Below are 15,007 nucleotides of genomic sequence, written 5' to 3'. Positions count from 1 at the left end.
CTTGTGTGAGTCACATCTGTGGTCCCTGTTGACGATACTTCTGGCTGTGACCTAAGTCTCCAGTGGACCCTCGAGGCTGTAATGTTATTATTCTGTTGGTTTTTATGTGCAGTGTTGATGTGTTGTGGTGATCAGAGAGCTGTTACACACTCACATCCAGCCTCCTTTCCCATCAACTGTTTTTATGACAACACAATAATACTGTTACTATTACAGCTTCATATTTAGGATCATAGAGCACAGGGTTCCTTAGAGAACTGTACGTCGTGAAGAACAAACTCATTCGGGCAGATGTTTCATGTGTAAGACATGAGAGACACCTAGTGGACAAAGTGTTCATACATGCGTACATACATACATACATTCTGTAATATGGAACCGGCAAAACAGAGTAGTATACCCCGGCATAGAAGATATATAGTCTAACAAATGTCACATCAAAAATCCCCAAATCTAAGGTGATGACATGAAAAACGCTTTTTTTTGCACCTCAGAAAACCGAAATCCCAAATATATTCAGTTTCCCGTCAAAAAAACACAGAAAGCAAACAAAAAAGCAGAAATGCTTCATGCTTCACATGGATCTGAAGGCATTTTATCACCAAAATCATTTTAATGGCCAACTGATTGTCTTTCTCTCTAGACTTTCAGAATCAGGTAGAGCAGACTTGTACTCAGGTATGTTCCTGGGACGGTTCTCTAAAGAACAGTATTACATGTAGGGTTTTTTCTGCTCCTTGTTTTAGTCAGGAGAGTGTAGACCACATGCAACTGGCTGCGTTAACAATCTGTACTTTACACAGTATCACATTCCTCCCCTTAGAAAAGCTGCTGAGTATGTAAAGCACCTAAATACACTCAGGGATAATGTCAAGACAGTGTCCTCAACATTATTGAGTTAGCTGCAAGATAGCACTCTACATGCTACTGTTACTGCGTTTGAATGTGCTGTTAAGTCCTCATAAAACATGTAAAAACTGTGACAGTCAAATGAATCTTGACACTGTAAGAGAAGGAAGTGTCCATATTAGGCCTCTCACTTTTTATCTTTGATTTCACTGTTCATTAACCAGTTTTAGCTGTTTTCACAGAGATTGCATGTGTGTTACATTTATCTAGTTGTTACTTACTCTGACTTCTCTTAACAAAATGATCACAGAGTGAAATAACATTAAAAACAGCATTTATGAGATTGAAGGTCGATGTTATTTAATTTTATTTAAGCCACTTCTTACTAAGTACTTGGCTTTTTTTTCACTTATGATTTTTATTTATTTATTTTATCCAGTTGAGATACATTGGTTTGTTTTAACAATTCATTTAACCTTCACTTACTTTTTTTACCCATCCGCTGACGTCACACAGCCTTTTCAAAATAAGAGTTTGGCATGTTACTTCAATGTTTATAGGCAGATCATGGATGTATTATAAGTGTCCGTAGTGTTTTCACTGTCTCCGCTGACTCTTAATGGCTTTAATGTTTGTACTTAGAAAATAAACGATAGAATTTCAATTTAAATAGTATATAAAAACTTAAACCAGCAGGAAAACGCTGCAGTTCCCCTTTAAATCCTGCAGAAAGTAACTTCCGCATGAGAAGTGCCGCCCAGCTCTCTCCACATATTTCTGCTGAGACCGACGGGTCTTGTGATTTTTCTGTCTCCTTCCACAATGATCACTGCTCTAAAGTTGACATTTCTGCTGCTGGGCATCGGCTTTTGCTACCGGCTGCAGCACAGCGACACAAACGAAGAGACACGGGCCGCTCAGCCTTCAAAATACGGCTCTTTGTGGCCGCTGCCGCAGAAAGTGCAAATATCTGAAGTTTCATTCAAATTAAGTCGCGCCAGCTTCCAAATTATTGACGCCGAACAGTCATTTGCTGACCCGACCTGCAGACTCCTGCAGGATGCCTACAGGAGGTGAGAAACTCCTTTGCCCAATTTTTTCTGTGTGTGTGTTTTTCTCTTGGTGTTTTAGCTGCCGTGCTGCATTCACGGACCAGCCTGCGCATGACCAACTCCGTCTGTGTTTACAGGTATTATGAATATATTTTTGTCGGTGCTCAAACGCACAAGTCGAGCAGCAACAAGCGAGCAGGCCGAGCTGAGCTGACGGAGCTGCAGGTGCGGATCACTTCACCTGACACCGAGTGTGGTGGCTACCCCGAGGTCACATCTGACGAGTCATGTGAGTCTCTTCCTCATTTTTTCTCTCTTGTGTCATTGTGGTGCTTCTGCATAGAGGTTGACTCTAACTGCATTAAAATAACAGTGTTTGTTGAGTTTTGATCACTTTCATTGAAACAAAGTCAACTATTGATGATTTTGATCATCCCTCTGAATATATAGAAGCTTTCCCCACAGTATAAAAGTGCATGTAACGCTAATACACACCTGTGTGTGTGTGTGTGTCCACAGATGAACTGTCAGTGGATCAGCCATTTGCTGTCCTGAAAGCACCAAAGGTCTGGGGAGCCCTGCGTGGTAGGGATTTTTCTTTTTTTTTCCCCAGTCTATTATTGCAGCAAACCAGCATTATGGAAAGAACAAAGTGTAATGAGACTATTTGTGGTTTTATGTTGGGTCATTTGCCAATTTCTTGCTTTGGGACCAGTGATATCTGGGCGTTTCTGCCTGTCAGACTCAAGATGAGAAGATTATGTGGGTCAGGTTGATACTTCCTGCAACACGTACATATTGTTATCAGTTTATTGTTCCTGATTTCACAACAAACAAACAAAAAAAGAAGCTAAGACCAGCAGGGACTGCCACATCACTTCCGTAGGGTTTGATCAGATATTGTCCAGAGAGTGACATACATTGTTCCCAACATGGGTCAGTCTCAAAGAAAAGTTTGCTCCTCATTTTAGGGCTGACGAATGAGTTCTTCTTCTATGCAACAATTCATCTTCAGAAATATTCACCTCCAGTTGTTTTCCCCATTTTTGTTTTGTGTGTAATGTTGTATTAACTCTGCTGAGTGTTTGTTACTGTGGAACTTTGCTCACATATCTAGGACAGGTTATCCGTTAACACAAATAAACTTTATAGCATCATAAACAGTTTCAAGGACTTCACATGACCGACTATAACGAGTTAATGTTTTTTTGCATTGCAAAATTTCCTTACACTGTTTTTAGGTCTGGAAACCTTTAGCCAGCTGGTGTATGAAGATGAGTATGGAGCTGTAAGTGAAAGACAGACAGCCTTTCTAACCTCTATCATAATTAGGACAATTTGTTGCAGTTGACTCAAACTTATTTTACCTCTGCATCCTTTCAGAAAAGCATCAATTCCACAGTTATCAGTGACTTCCCCAGGTTTCGACACAGAGGCATCTTACTGGACAGCTCTCGGCACTTCCTGCCCCTTAAAGTCATCTTGGCTAATCTGGTACACCAGTGCGACCTTCTTACTTCTTATTTACTATCTGTCTATTTACCATCTAAATGAGTGATTTCCTTTTGTTTTTTTCATAAGGAAACGATGGCGATGAACAAGTTCAACGTTTTCCACTGGCACATCGTTGATGATCAGTCCTTCCCATACATGAGCCAAACATTCCCCCAGCTGAGCAAACAGGTCAGTAAGTGATTGTCTGTGTAAATCTAAAGACAATAAAGACGAGAAGAGTTTTTCTTTGTCCCAATTCACCAAGAGAAGTTGAACTGTTCACAGGGAGCCTACCACCCATACACACACGTGTATACACCCACCGATGTCAAGATAGTGATTGAATTTGCCCGTCTGAGAGGCATTCGCGTCATCCCAGAGTACGACACTCCAGGACACACACAGTCTTGGGGCAAAGGTGAGTTTGTCCCGTGTTGGTTGACAGAAATCTAATTATTTATTTATTTATTCTTTAAAATAGCCCCGTACTTTAAACAAAACAAAAAAAAAAAGGAAAATACTTCATCCACCACTTCTTTCCCTCTCAGGCCAGAAAGATCTGCTCACACCCTGTTACTCTGGCTCCGAACCTTCTGGCACCTTTGGGCCAGTGAACCCCATCCTGAACACCACATATGACTTCATGAAGCGGTTCTTCACAGAGACCAGCAGTGTGTTCCCTGATGCCTACATTCACCTGGGAGGTGATGAAGTGGACTTCACCTGCTGGTGAGACTGAACAGTAGACACCTTTCAGCCTGAAACCGTTAAACGTTAAAGGCAGCATTTAATATCGGATGATGATGATGATGATGATGATGATGATGTTCTGCCTGCAGGAAGTCCAACCCAGACATTCAGAAGTTCATGGTTCAGCAAGGCTTTGGAGACGATTACAAAAAACTGGAATCATACTACATCCAAAGGTGTGTCCTTAGGTTGCTTGTTGAACAGCAAAGAGATAAGAGATGTGAATTTTGTTTTTATTTTTTTGTCTGATAGACTTTTGGATATTGTCACTACTACAAAGAAGGGTTACATGATCTGGCAGGAGGTGTTTGACAATGGTGTTACGGTAAGTAAAGAAAAATATTGCGAAATGCTATTATTGATGTTATCACCATGCTTGAGCTAAGAATGCAGGATTTTTTAATGATAAGCAATATGTTTAGGGTGAAAACTGAATAAGTACTTAAATAGTACTTATCTTGTTACCAAAGGAATCGTTTGGTAATTTGGTAAATAATTAGATTTCTTGCCGAGAGTTAGAAGAAAAAAATTTAGTGCAGCTGTTTAGTTTAAGTGGAGTTTCAGATTAACTGGTGACATTATCCTTCATAAGTCAGATGTATCATAGGTGTTTTTCAGGTCCCACCAATGAAAAACCAGGGAATTAATATTGTCTTTATATCACATTCACATCTTTAAGTATAGAAACAGAATTGTCTGCTAAATCATCCATTTCAGTCTCAGCAAATACCTGAAAAAAAAAAAAAAAAATAGCTCTACTTATAAAAATCTACAGAAGCGTCTAATCTCTTTTTCTGAGAAAAAAGTAAGTTCTGATTTAATAAGATAAAGTTCAGCTTTTCTGAGAATAAAGTAATAATTTGTTTTTATGAGGAAAAGTTCTCAATTAACACGATATCTTATTAAAAAAACCCTTTTTCTCAGAAAAACAAAACTTTCTCGTAAAAACCAACCACAATCTAAAAATATAATAATTTAACAACTTTATTAAATAAGTTTTCATTCAGATTAGACCAAAAAATGACAGTTTACATATGTCAGAAAAAGAAAAAAAAATCCCCTTAAATAAAAGTTAAATAAAGATGCTAAAAAACAGTACAATTACAGTTTTTTATATTTTTTTTATTTATATTTGTCAGCAATTATTTCTCACATCCTCTATGGAAAATCAGGAAACAAGTATTTTTCTGTTTGTGAATTTACAGCTTTGAATATGAAATTTTGCCAAGAACAAGGTTTTCCCTTTACAATTTAAAGAAAAACAGAACTTTCTCATGAAAACCAACCACAATCAAAAAATATGCCTTTATATATTAAATAACGTTATTAAATATGTTTTCATTCAGATTGGACAAAAAAATTGACAGAATGTTTACATATGTCAAAAATAGAAAAAAATAAGTAAAAGAAAACAAAGTTACAGTTTGACATTAGATGTAAGCACATGATCAGAAAAAAAAACAGGTGGTACCGCTTAGCTTAGTATAGTGCAGAAAGTGGAAACCAATTTATTTTATTTATTTTGGTAACTATTTTCAGATTTAGCATACTAAAACCCTCTAACTCTTGGCAAGAAACATATTTATAGTTCATATGTTTTTACTATTCCTTCAACCATTACCATCAGCTCGTAGCATAACATAGTAGCTTGGCTTGTAACAATTCCAGCTAAAGCCAGACACAGTAGTGCATGTGTGGATCGGCGGAGAGTCTAATGAAGAGATGGGCAAAGTGACGGGAGCAGGATACACCACCATCCTCTCCGCCCCATGGTACCTAGATTATATTAGCTACGCACAAGACTGGCAGCGTTACTACAAGGTTGAGCCTCTCAACTTCAACGGTCAGTTCTTAAATAATTTTGTGTTTGTAACTAATCAGATTATGTGGTGGGTTAAAACATTTTTGGGGCTCAGTTAATTGGGGCAAAAATTCTCGATTCTGTTCAACAGGCTTATGCTTGAAAACTGCACAGTTGTGACAAGAGATATATGACGTGAACATGGGGCAGTGTGGTTGATGGTTGCACATTATATTAGTTCATTAATATGGAGGACCAATCCTGATTCATTTGAAACAAACTAAAAGTAAATAAAATGGGAAGCGGCCAAAGTTAGTGAGGTTTGGTCCTCCATGGACTAATTCTTTTAACATACCTGACAGTACTTTAAGATGTTCCTGTGCGCATTGACGGCATGTTCTGCAAAATATTTAAAAGCAGCATAAGTAGAAGGAGGAACTGAGCTGAAAGAGTAGAAGGCGCTGGCACTATTATCCATATTTATTTTCCCCCTTGCTGACACTTATAACTGTATTTGTGCTGTGTAGCTGAAACAAGACACAGTTATCCACGTTTGGAAAGGAAACCAGCAGCAATACCAGGATGAGATGGCTAATATTACATCATCAGGGTACCAGACCCTGCTGTCCACTCCCTGGTACCTGAACCGTATCTCCTACGGCCAGGACTGGCAGGGGTATTACAAGGCTGACCCGCAGGATTTCAAGGGTTTGTGTCCACATGATTGATTCTAACTGGTCACTTGCTATGTATCGAGTGTTCCTTTTTCATAAGAATTAGGATGTTGCCTGACTCATGCTAGTTCTCTTATTGATCTGACTGAGACTGTTTAGCTGTACTCTTTGACTTTTGACACAGACCTATCGGGAAGTTGTTTGTCCCTCCTGTGCAAATATGTGTAAGCCTGTTGAATGAACACAAAATAATCTCACTATGCTACTATCAAAGGGGAAGAAATCATAATTGTAATTCAGCAAATTAGGTATGTTATTTCCATTCAGCATTCTGAATAGACTATCTAATCAAATCCAATACTACATTTTAAAACAGGCACTGAAGCACAGAAGAAACTTGTAATTGGTGGAGAGGCCTGTTTGTGGGGGGAGTACGTGGACGCCACCAACCTGACACCCAGACTCTGGTATGGCTCAAGTGATTCCTTAATAGAAAATGCACTTTGACCCTTGACCCCTGTGAAAGATTTTTGCCTTATTTATTGAAATTGCAATTTAAGAATTCACTTTTAAATTAAGCTATTTAGTATGCAAAGTAACAATTCTATCCTCAATCCAGTTTAATTTAAAATGTTAGTATTTTTAAATAATTAAAAGGTAATTCAGTTGCTTTTCATACTGTCACATTTTTATGGTCCCTTTATTCAAATGTGCTGGTGAAACTGCCTCCAGTCCATTGCATTTACATTAACTTAATTTACAATAACTCAAGATTTAAATAGAAATGCATACTGGAGTTTGATCTTTATTCAAGAGCATGGCCTTTCATTTCTTTGATTTCATGTTCAGATATTGCAATGCTTTCTCAAGCACCGTGCTGACACTAAAATAGTTCCTGCCTCTAAACTACAAGTTTGCTCTCAGATTTAAAGCTGCCTGCATGTATATTCCTTCCTTGTAGTCTGGCTGCTTGCAGAACATCTGCTCTTGGATTTTTGTGCAATGCAACACTGACTGACATTCTATTGACTGGAATATTTTGACAGGGTTAATCTAAGAGCAAGAGCAGAAATCTGAGGGTAGTGAGCACGTAGCAGCAGCCTGAGTGCTATCAGAAGGAGATAACTGAGCACAGGACATTTGTGCAAGCAGATTTATATCTGCGAAAAATGGTTTGAGACAGAGCAGAGACAAGTATTTTGGGTTTTTGAAAGCATTACAATATCTGAACACCATAACAAGAAATTACATTCTCAAATTAAAAAGATCATGCTCCTTAATAAAGATATGAAATCTGTCATTCTGCTCATCAAGGCGGAGCCTCATCTGTATCTGTTGTCACCCACCCCTACTCGTCCTCTGATTGGCTAACTTTAACCCTAAGACAAACCAACCTAATCAGTGAGAGCCAATCACAAGTAAATCCACACTCCCTTATCAGTTGAAACTGGTGAGGGGTGTCGACGTGCAGAACAAATGTTAACACAGCTTTCCATGTCCAGATAGGCCTGTGTTGGGCACTGGGACACTGGCTCACGGAGCCATCAAGGTCGATGTAGCTGTGCTGTCTGCAGGATGATGTGCTTGTCTAGGTTCAGATTAAAGTCAGGTTCATAGTATAGTAATGCTGCCAATTTACGGAGCAGAACCTCTGTGTTAGCAGATTCTGTTATTTATCGATAAGCAGTTTAACAAGCATTAACTGAAATCCTACAGACAGGTTCTGATTTGTAAAGTGGCAGCATTACTGTACCTAAACATGATTAAGCTGCTGTTGTGTGCATATTATACTGCAGACAGCACGGCTACAGAAATCTTAATGTTACTTAACCCGAGTCGCACGCACTCAGTGAGCTGAAGCCCCAGTGCTTGGCACAGGCCCGTCTAGATGTGGAGGAATAACGTTAGCATTACTTCTATTCTGCTCATCAGCCTTGGTGGCGTGTCAGAGGAGTTGAGCTGCAGATTTCACCATATTGTCTGAATAGAGGGGGTGTCAAGTTTATGTAAATGCATTGAATGGGAACAGTTTCAATGGCACAGTAAAATAAAAAGACCCCCTGGATTGCTAGTTTTTCCCTTCCTTCCATCACACCAGGCCTCGTGCCAGCGCTGTGGCAGAGCGGCTGTGGAGTGCCATGAATGTGACTGACACCACTGATGCTTTCAATAGACTCTCTGTTCATCGCTGTCGTATGGTGGAGTAAGTATCTGAGACCTCTATATACCATTAATTTAATCCGCATTATCATTATCTTAACTGTTCTTTCACTTTATAACTTTTCCTAAGGCGTGGGATCCCAGCTCAGCCGCTGTTTTCCAGCTACTGTCCCAGCGAGTACAAAGGCATCTGAAAACAATGAAAAAGGTGGACTTAAAGGCAATCAAATCTATTTAATGGCAATGCCACACTTAATTTTAAATTAAGAAATCAAATTTTAAATTGCTTTTTAGAAATATATTGCCACTCTTGATACTGTGAGTCACATTACCTTTTTTAAATCTGCTTTGTATAATTTTAATCATGCCTAATTTGTGTAAAACTCCTGAATTTATAGGTGCAGTTTTTATGAATGTTTTTATTATGAATTGTGAATAAAATGTAATTATGAACTGTTCTTGCATTTTATCTTAAAAACAAAGGTAGGAAGTGGGAATGCAAATTTATTTTGCATCTAAATAAGGACATTATTTGTCTTGTGAATTTTCTTAGCACAAATTGCCTTTTAGTCTGGGTTCTGGTGAGTGATCAAACCCGATACCTGGAAAAGTCTCTGAAGGCCAGTGGTTCTTTTGCTGATCCGCTGCATATCGTTGAACAGGGGATCACGAAAGACCAGCCATCCTTTTAAGGAGGGTGTTCTGGTCATGTGGGTTCATGGCCTCGTAGGTGTCCAGCTCCAGGGAGAAGGTTGCGGTGCCAGATGTCAGTGTTCGCAGGATGGTGGAATAGCCCTGTACGCAAGAACAGATTTAAAAACAAGCTGAAAAGCCCACAGACAAACTGTCTTCATTGCATCTCAACTTACCATCATCTCAGCCAACGGCACAGTTGCCAGCAGCACCTTGTTGTCATGGCGACTCTGAATATCTCTGACGGTACCCCGTCTCTGGGCCAAGTCCCCCAGCACAGAACTAAGGTGTTCCTCCCCGACTGTCACCTCCAGTGACATTAGTGGCTCCAGGACCTGACCTCCTGCCAGCCTCAGGGCCTGTGTTCAGAGATAGAAATGACACACATCAATTGGCAATCCTGTAGTTTACAGTGAAGACAGGAGGCAATGTTTTACCTTAAGCATGCAACGGGACACACAGGCAGACACCATAGCAGGAGATGTTCCTGGCACCATGCTGACACTTTGGATCAGTGTAGATACGCCCTCTAAAGGGTACCCTAACAATGGCCCTGTGTGGAGAAAGGCAGTGAAATCAATTAGGTTATCAACGATGGGACAACACAAAAGCAGCAGGATGTGTTTACTCTAATATTCACTTCCTTCTTTAAAGACCCTAAAATGACACAGGATGTTCTTGATTCTCATGATCTTAATGGGACATTCTTATTAAATAAAACTTGCTAAAAACAGATTATTGATCAAAAATAGAAAAACAGTAACTAATGGTTTAAAAACCCTTCAGACCCTTTACATAAATAAAAGCCGCAAGTATAAATCCAGCATTCAAGCCCTGCTTCACTAAAAATGATTAGAAAAATGTACAAAAGTAAAAGTACTAATTATGTAGAAAATTGATTTCTCTGAAAGGTAATACATATGATGTTTTTGAAGTATTACTGCTGCACTAGTGTATGATGTATTGAACTTCGCTGCTGGAACAATTTTAAATACATAAACTGAATAATCTGTGGCACTGGGGAATATGACATTCTAAAAAACATGTTTGAGGTTTTCAGTGGATGGAAGTTATAACTTAAAAAAGTAATCTCAGCTTTCAGGCAGATGTAGATGTATGTAAGTTGCATAAAATGCAAATATGCATATTTGTACTAAATTGAGTAAATGTACTTACATTCCACCACTGTTAGAAATAAATATAGCATGATCTGGGGAACTATACATAAGGGTTTTGAGAAAGAGAATAAATGAGGCAGAATTACCTTGGAGGTATGAGCTGTGCACTCCGTTCTCCACTGCCTCTTTAATTTCTTGTGATAGTTGCTCCTCCAACTCTTCTGTAAAAGCTGTAAAACCACCTGCAGAAGAGAGCTCCACAGGTCTGACTGCCAGCTTCACTGTCACCACATGTCTTCTCTCTCCAACTGTCCGATCCAGTGTATCTACATAAGCAGGAAAATTCACACAGGAACATAAGCTGGGATTCTTCAACAAATTCACTGATCAATAAATGTTTGCTGCTTGTACCTGTGGTAGATGCTTCATGGAGAATGGTCTCCCTGTAAGCCACCTGAAGTGGTCCAAGGTGAGTCTCAATGCCATACTCTCTTCTGATTCGATCGTGGATGATCTCAATGTGCAGCTCTCCCATCCCACACAAAATGGTCTGTGAATGAGGAATAAAAGGTATTAAGCTGCTTCGTTGTGGCAGAAACTCTTGACTAAAGCTAATCCAATCACTTTTCAGGTACTACCTGCCCAGAATCAGGGTCAACTCTGACTTTAAGACTGGGGTCTTCTCTCTGGAGGCAGTTAAGTGCATTCTCAAGATCTTTCAGGAAAGAGACAACTGTGAGTGACTGAGGTTTCTAGAGCATGTATAGCAGAAGCATAATCATTGTCACTGACCGGACTGTTTGGCCAAGGTGGGTGGTTCTATAGTGCAGAAGAAGACGGGATCGGGGACCTCCACTCCGGAAAGTACCACGCTTGCATGCTCCCCCTTCTTCTTCCCAGTCTCGCTCTCGTTTTGGGCTCGGCGGGCTGCGGCTGCTGCTGAAGCCTTGGATGAAACGATGGTGTCCCCTGTGACTGTCTGCAGTAAAAGCAGAAAACATATAAAAATTGGGGGAGAAAACCTTTAATGCAGCAAATAAAGAATGTTGTATGATGCCCTACCTGCTTCAGTCCTACAGTTAGTGCAATGTTTCCTGCAGTCATTGAAGGGATTTCTACATGCTGATCAGCAAATGGCACCAGCAGCCTGCTCATCCTCTCACTACAGACATGATAGGAAAAATTAAAGGGTTAACATAAAGTAATGATTCGGAGCAAAACATATCAACAGGTCAGAGGTTAATCCAGGCTGCATCACTACGTACATGCTGTTCCTGTTGATGTTGTGAATGGCAGTCTGTGGTTTCAGAGTACCAGAGTAGATCCTCACAAACACCAGAGGCCCACGCTGCTTGTCATGGAGAACTTTGAAGGCCAGTGCACACAAATCATCTTTGTACCAACGCCTGTGGGATGAGAAATGTTGAACAGGGCTTCTGGTCTGACAGTGATCAAATAAAAAAACACATTTCATAATAGAATTGTGCAGTATAGTCACTGAAGTGCAGCATGTGACTGCACTCAGGACTGTAATAAAGACTGCCAACATCATCTGATATGAACAATAGCCAACAACATTTAGTTGTTAAATTCAAGATAAGCAATAAATTATTCCTCCGCAACAAACCATAAAATGACCAGCGTTCTTTATAGCTCATGGCTTTGGTTGCTGCGCTCCTTATTTTTGTAAATGAAAAAACAAAATACATATTATGCCTTAAAACATAACATTGTAAAAACACTATAAAACTATCCACAGCATTGGAATGCAGAGCCTGGCCAAATACACACATGGTGGAATCATTCTTTAACTCAGTTTTATGACAGTGTGAGTGAATTGAATGTTAAAGAGTTCACTCACACCACATCATGGTGCCTTTCACTAGGGGCTGGCAGATAAGCAGTGATGGCATCTAAAAGAGGCTGGACACCTTTGTTCCTCAAAGAGCTCCCGCAGAGTACTGGGACGCCTTTACGGGTCAGAGTCACCCGCCGCACAGCCTCTCGTAGCTGAGGACACATTACCACAGTTTGCTCTGTATTCACAAGTAACACAGCAGCTTTATAGACATATACCTTGGAATCATACATTACCCACTTTGACTGAAGGGACTGCATCAAAATTGTCACTGAAATCAGTTAGCAACAGTTCAGCAAACTCATCATCCAGATCAGCAATCTGTGATTTGGAGCAGAAAAACAAACTAGAAACCTGGAACACCTTCACATTTTATTATTTACCAGTGGCCAATGTTATTGCATGTACCTGTTCAATTAAAGCTGCCCTGGCCTCATTGACCTCCTGTGAGAGTTCTGGCTCATCCAAATGGTCGAGAGGTTTCATTTCAAACACACGTCCATCTTCTCCCATAGAGCTGAGCTTCCATATGAGCTTCTGTTTGCTTAGTAAGTCGACCACTCCTGTGAAGTTTTTCCCACTGCCAATAGGAATCTACGAAATATGAGACATTTAAAATCCAATAAAATCCATGGTGCTGTACTCTCAGATTTCCTCCCTAGTATAGCCAGAATAATAAAGCAGAGAGGATCTGTGGTTGTTGTCTTTCCTGCATCAATGTGGGCCATAATATTTGTCCTTCATCAAGAGATTCATTACTTTTCTCTTTGTATTTGCTGTCTAAAGCCCTACCTGCAGGAGGACTGGATTGGCCTTGAGTTTCTGTCTTATGCTCTCGATGGAAAACCCCAGGCTATAAAAAACAAAACAAAGACATAGAGTTAACATATCCAAATATCTTACATATAGTAGGAGAGTTGCATCACTCACTTGGCTGCAGGTTTATCCATCTTATTCAGGAAACAAACACAGGGAACATGATGCTTCTCTGCTTGTCGCCACACGGTCAGAGTCTGAGCCTGTTGGTGTTTTCAGTACAACAGAAGAGCTCAGAGTCCACACAATTACAGAAAACAACCATGTTTTAAATAAACAAGAAGATGCAGGTTGAAATCAGTGGGCTAACCTCAACACCAGCAGAGGCATCAAACACTGCAACAGCCCCATCGAGAACACGAAGGGCCCGCTCCACCTCCAGAGTGAAGTCAACATGTCCTGCAATCGCACATGCACACACACTCAGCCTGGAGGTCTGCTGCTTAGAATTTCCATTATAATTATTTTTTTCACGTAATAATACTACCTGGGGTATCTATGAGGTTTATTCTGTGACTTTTCCAATCAAATGTGACTGCTGCTGACTGTATGGTGATGCCACGCTCCCTCTCTTGAGCCATAAAATCTGTAACTGTATCCCCATCATCGACATCTAAAGCAACATTGAAATAAACTTAGAAACCGAGACAATAAGGCAATACGTGGCTAACAACTATTTAAATGAGAAATATTCTCATTTTGTTTTCCTACACACCTCCTAGTGCCCTTGTATAGCCAGAGTAATAAAGCATCCTCTCTGTGGTTGTCGTCTTTCCTGCATCAATGTGGGCCATAATACCAATGTTTCTGATCCTGCATGCACAGCACACAGGTTAACATGGAGCATGAATCCACAGACTCTTTCAAGGAACTGACACAGAAAGCGATTACTCACTTGGATATATCAGGGTTGACCACAGCCCGCAATGACTTGACATCATCTAGGATGAATCGTTTTAGATGTCAAAAATAATGGATAGCACCTGTGACAACTGCTTGTGTTGATCAAACACCACCACAAAAGAGTCTGTTTAGTTTCAAACCTCATTTTTGGCCTTTGAAACAGAAGCTGGACAAACAAATTCAAAAGTATCTATCTTAATCTTTCTTAAGTATCTAATCTAGTCTTCATTAGCAAATCATTTGTCTAATCACTGATATGACCCAACAGGTTCTTTGTCAGATGGACTTCTCAGAAGGAAAACACCAAATGCAAACTTGAGGCTGTGAGACTGTGATTCAATAAAATATAAAACCGACTTAAAATAGTGAGAACATACCTGGAAAAAAGCTGTAATGTCTTTTCACATGACAACTCGCTCTGCATCTGAGGCCCTGGAGACCTGCGCTCAATAAACACCTGCCCTGTGAACGACAACACTCGTGTCGTGAAGTCAACGTGATAAAACACTCACATACATCAGAACCAGCACATTACGAACTAAAGTTTAACTTACCCACACCATCCTGCTAACCTTCCTTAACGTTCTTCACCTATCAGCCCATTTTACGACACGATGAACAGTGAAGAGAAGGGAGACAAGTCAACACCGAACATATCTAAGTCAGGAAGCGCTAAAACGACATAAAAACAAGAAAAGGAACAGACTATTCTCTGAAATTGTTTGCTAAAAGTCACGCTTTCCTTGTGTACAGCACACAATACATCCCTAGGAACCAGCGTGCGAAGCATTTAGTTCCGGCCTTGAAAAAAAAATTATGAAAAAAAGTTCAATTGACAG

The 15,007-nt window shown here is 40.0% G+C and overlaps 2 protein-coding genes across 4 annotated transcripts; one reads left to right on the top strand and one right to left on the bottom strand.

Annotated features, from left to right (window-relative positions):
• Positions 1 to 1,598: 1,598 nt before the first annotated feature.
• On the top strand, positions 1,599 to 9,233 carry hexb (hexosaminidase B (beta polypeptide)). 3 transcript variants are annotated; one of them, XM_026297301.1, is made up of 14 exons: positions 1,599 to 1,922; positions 2,039 to 2,190; positions 2,421 to 2,486; positions 3,143 to 3,189; positions 3,285 to 3,395; positions 3,483 to 3,584; positions 3,681 to 3,813; positions 3,944 to 4,124; positions 4,235 to 4,321; positions 4,398 to 4,470; positions 6,474 to 6,654; positions 6,997 to 7,087; positions 8,719 to 8,823; positions 8,911 to 9,233. In XM_026297301.1, the coding sequence occupies exons 1-14, from the start codon at positions 1,672 to 1,674 to the stop codon at positions 8,972 to 8,974; spliced, it is 1,644 nt and encodes a 547-aa protein (XP_026153086.1). In that variant the 5' UTR covers positions 1,599 to 1,671; the 3' UTR covers positions 8,975 to 9,233. The 3 variants fall into 3 exon arrangements, 2 of the variants coding, with proteins under 2 accessions (XP_026153086.1, XP_026153087.1); XM_026297302.1 differs by lacking the exon at positions 6,474 to 6,654 and adding an exon at positions 5,814 to 5,988; XR_003295051.1 differs by lacking the exons at positions 8,719 to 8,823; positions 8,911 to 9,233 and adding an exon at positions 5,814 to 5,988.
• On the bottom strand, positions 6,649 to 14,925 carry gfm2 (GTP dependent ribosome recycling factor mitochondrial 2). Its single transcript, XM_026297300.2, has 21 exons — positions 14,723 to 14,925; positions 14,546 to 14,630; positions 14,161 to 14,206; positions 13,981 to 14,078; positions 13,753 to 13,878; positions 13,576 to 13,664; positions 13,380 to 13,468; positions 13,242 to 13,302; positions 12,858 to 13,043; positions 12,690 to 12,770; positions 12,453 to 12,601; positions 11,857 to 11,997; positions 11,654 to 11,753; positions 11,384 to 11,570; positions 11,230 to 11,306; positions 11,003 to 11,141; positions 10,738 to 10,917; positions 9,911 to 10,026; positions 9,650 to 9,832; positions 9,383 to 9,575; positions 6,649 to 8,970 (listed from the first exon to the last, which is right to left on the bottom strand). Exons 1-20 carry the CDS (start codon positions 14,729 to 14,731, stop codon positions 9,447 to 9,449), a joined length of 2,271 nt encoding a protein of 756 aa, XP_026153085.1. The 5' UTR covers positions 14,732 to 14,925; the 3' UTR covers positions 6,649 to 8,970; positions 9,383 to 9,446.
• Between the last annotated feature and the right edge of the window lie 82 nt (positions 14,926 to 15,007).

This window comes from Mastacembelus armatus, chromosome 12 (genome assembly GCF_900324485.2).
Source record: "Mastacembelus armatus chromosome 12, fMasArm1.2, whole genome shotgun sequence".
NCBI lineage: Eukaryota > Metazoa > Chordata > Actinopteri > Synbranchiformes > Mastacembelidae > Mastacembelus > Mastacembelus armatus.
Note: the sequence above shows the minus strand (reverse complement) of the source record. Positions and strands in the feature narration are given on the sequence as shown.

Excerpts from the sequence above, each read along its gene's own strand:
- hexb (XM_026297301.1), top strand. The coding sequence starts at position 1,672 with ATGATCACTGCTCTAAAGTTGACATTTCTGCTGCTGGGCATCGGCTTT. Across the intron at positions 3,396-3,482 it reads AAGTCATCTTGGCTAATCTG|GAAACGATGGCGATGAACAA; the intron begins GTACACCAGTGC and ends TTTTTTCATAAG. Across the intron at positions 8,824-8,910 it reads CATCGCTGTCGTATGGTGGA|GCGTGGGATCCCAGCTCAGC; the intron begins GTAAGTATCTGA and ends ACTTTTCCTAAG.
- gfm2 (XM_026297300.2), bottom strand. Across the intron at positions 13,303-13,379 it reads ATGGATAAACCTGCAGCCAA|CCTGGGGTTTTCCATCGAGA; the intron begins GTGAGTGATGCA and ends TGTTTTTTATAG. Across the intron at positions 13,044-13,241 it reads CCAATCCAGTCCTCCTGCAG|ATTCCTATTGGCAGTGGGAA; the intron begins GTAGGGCTTTAG and ends CATATTTCGTAG.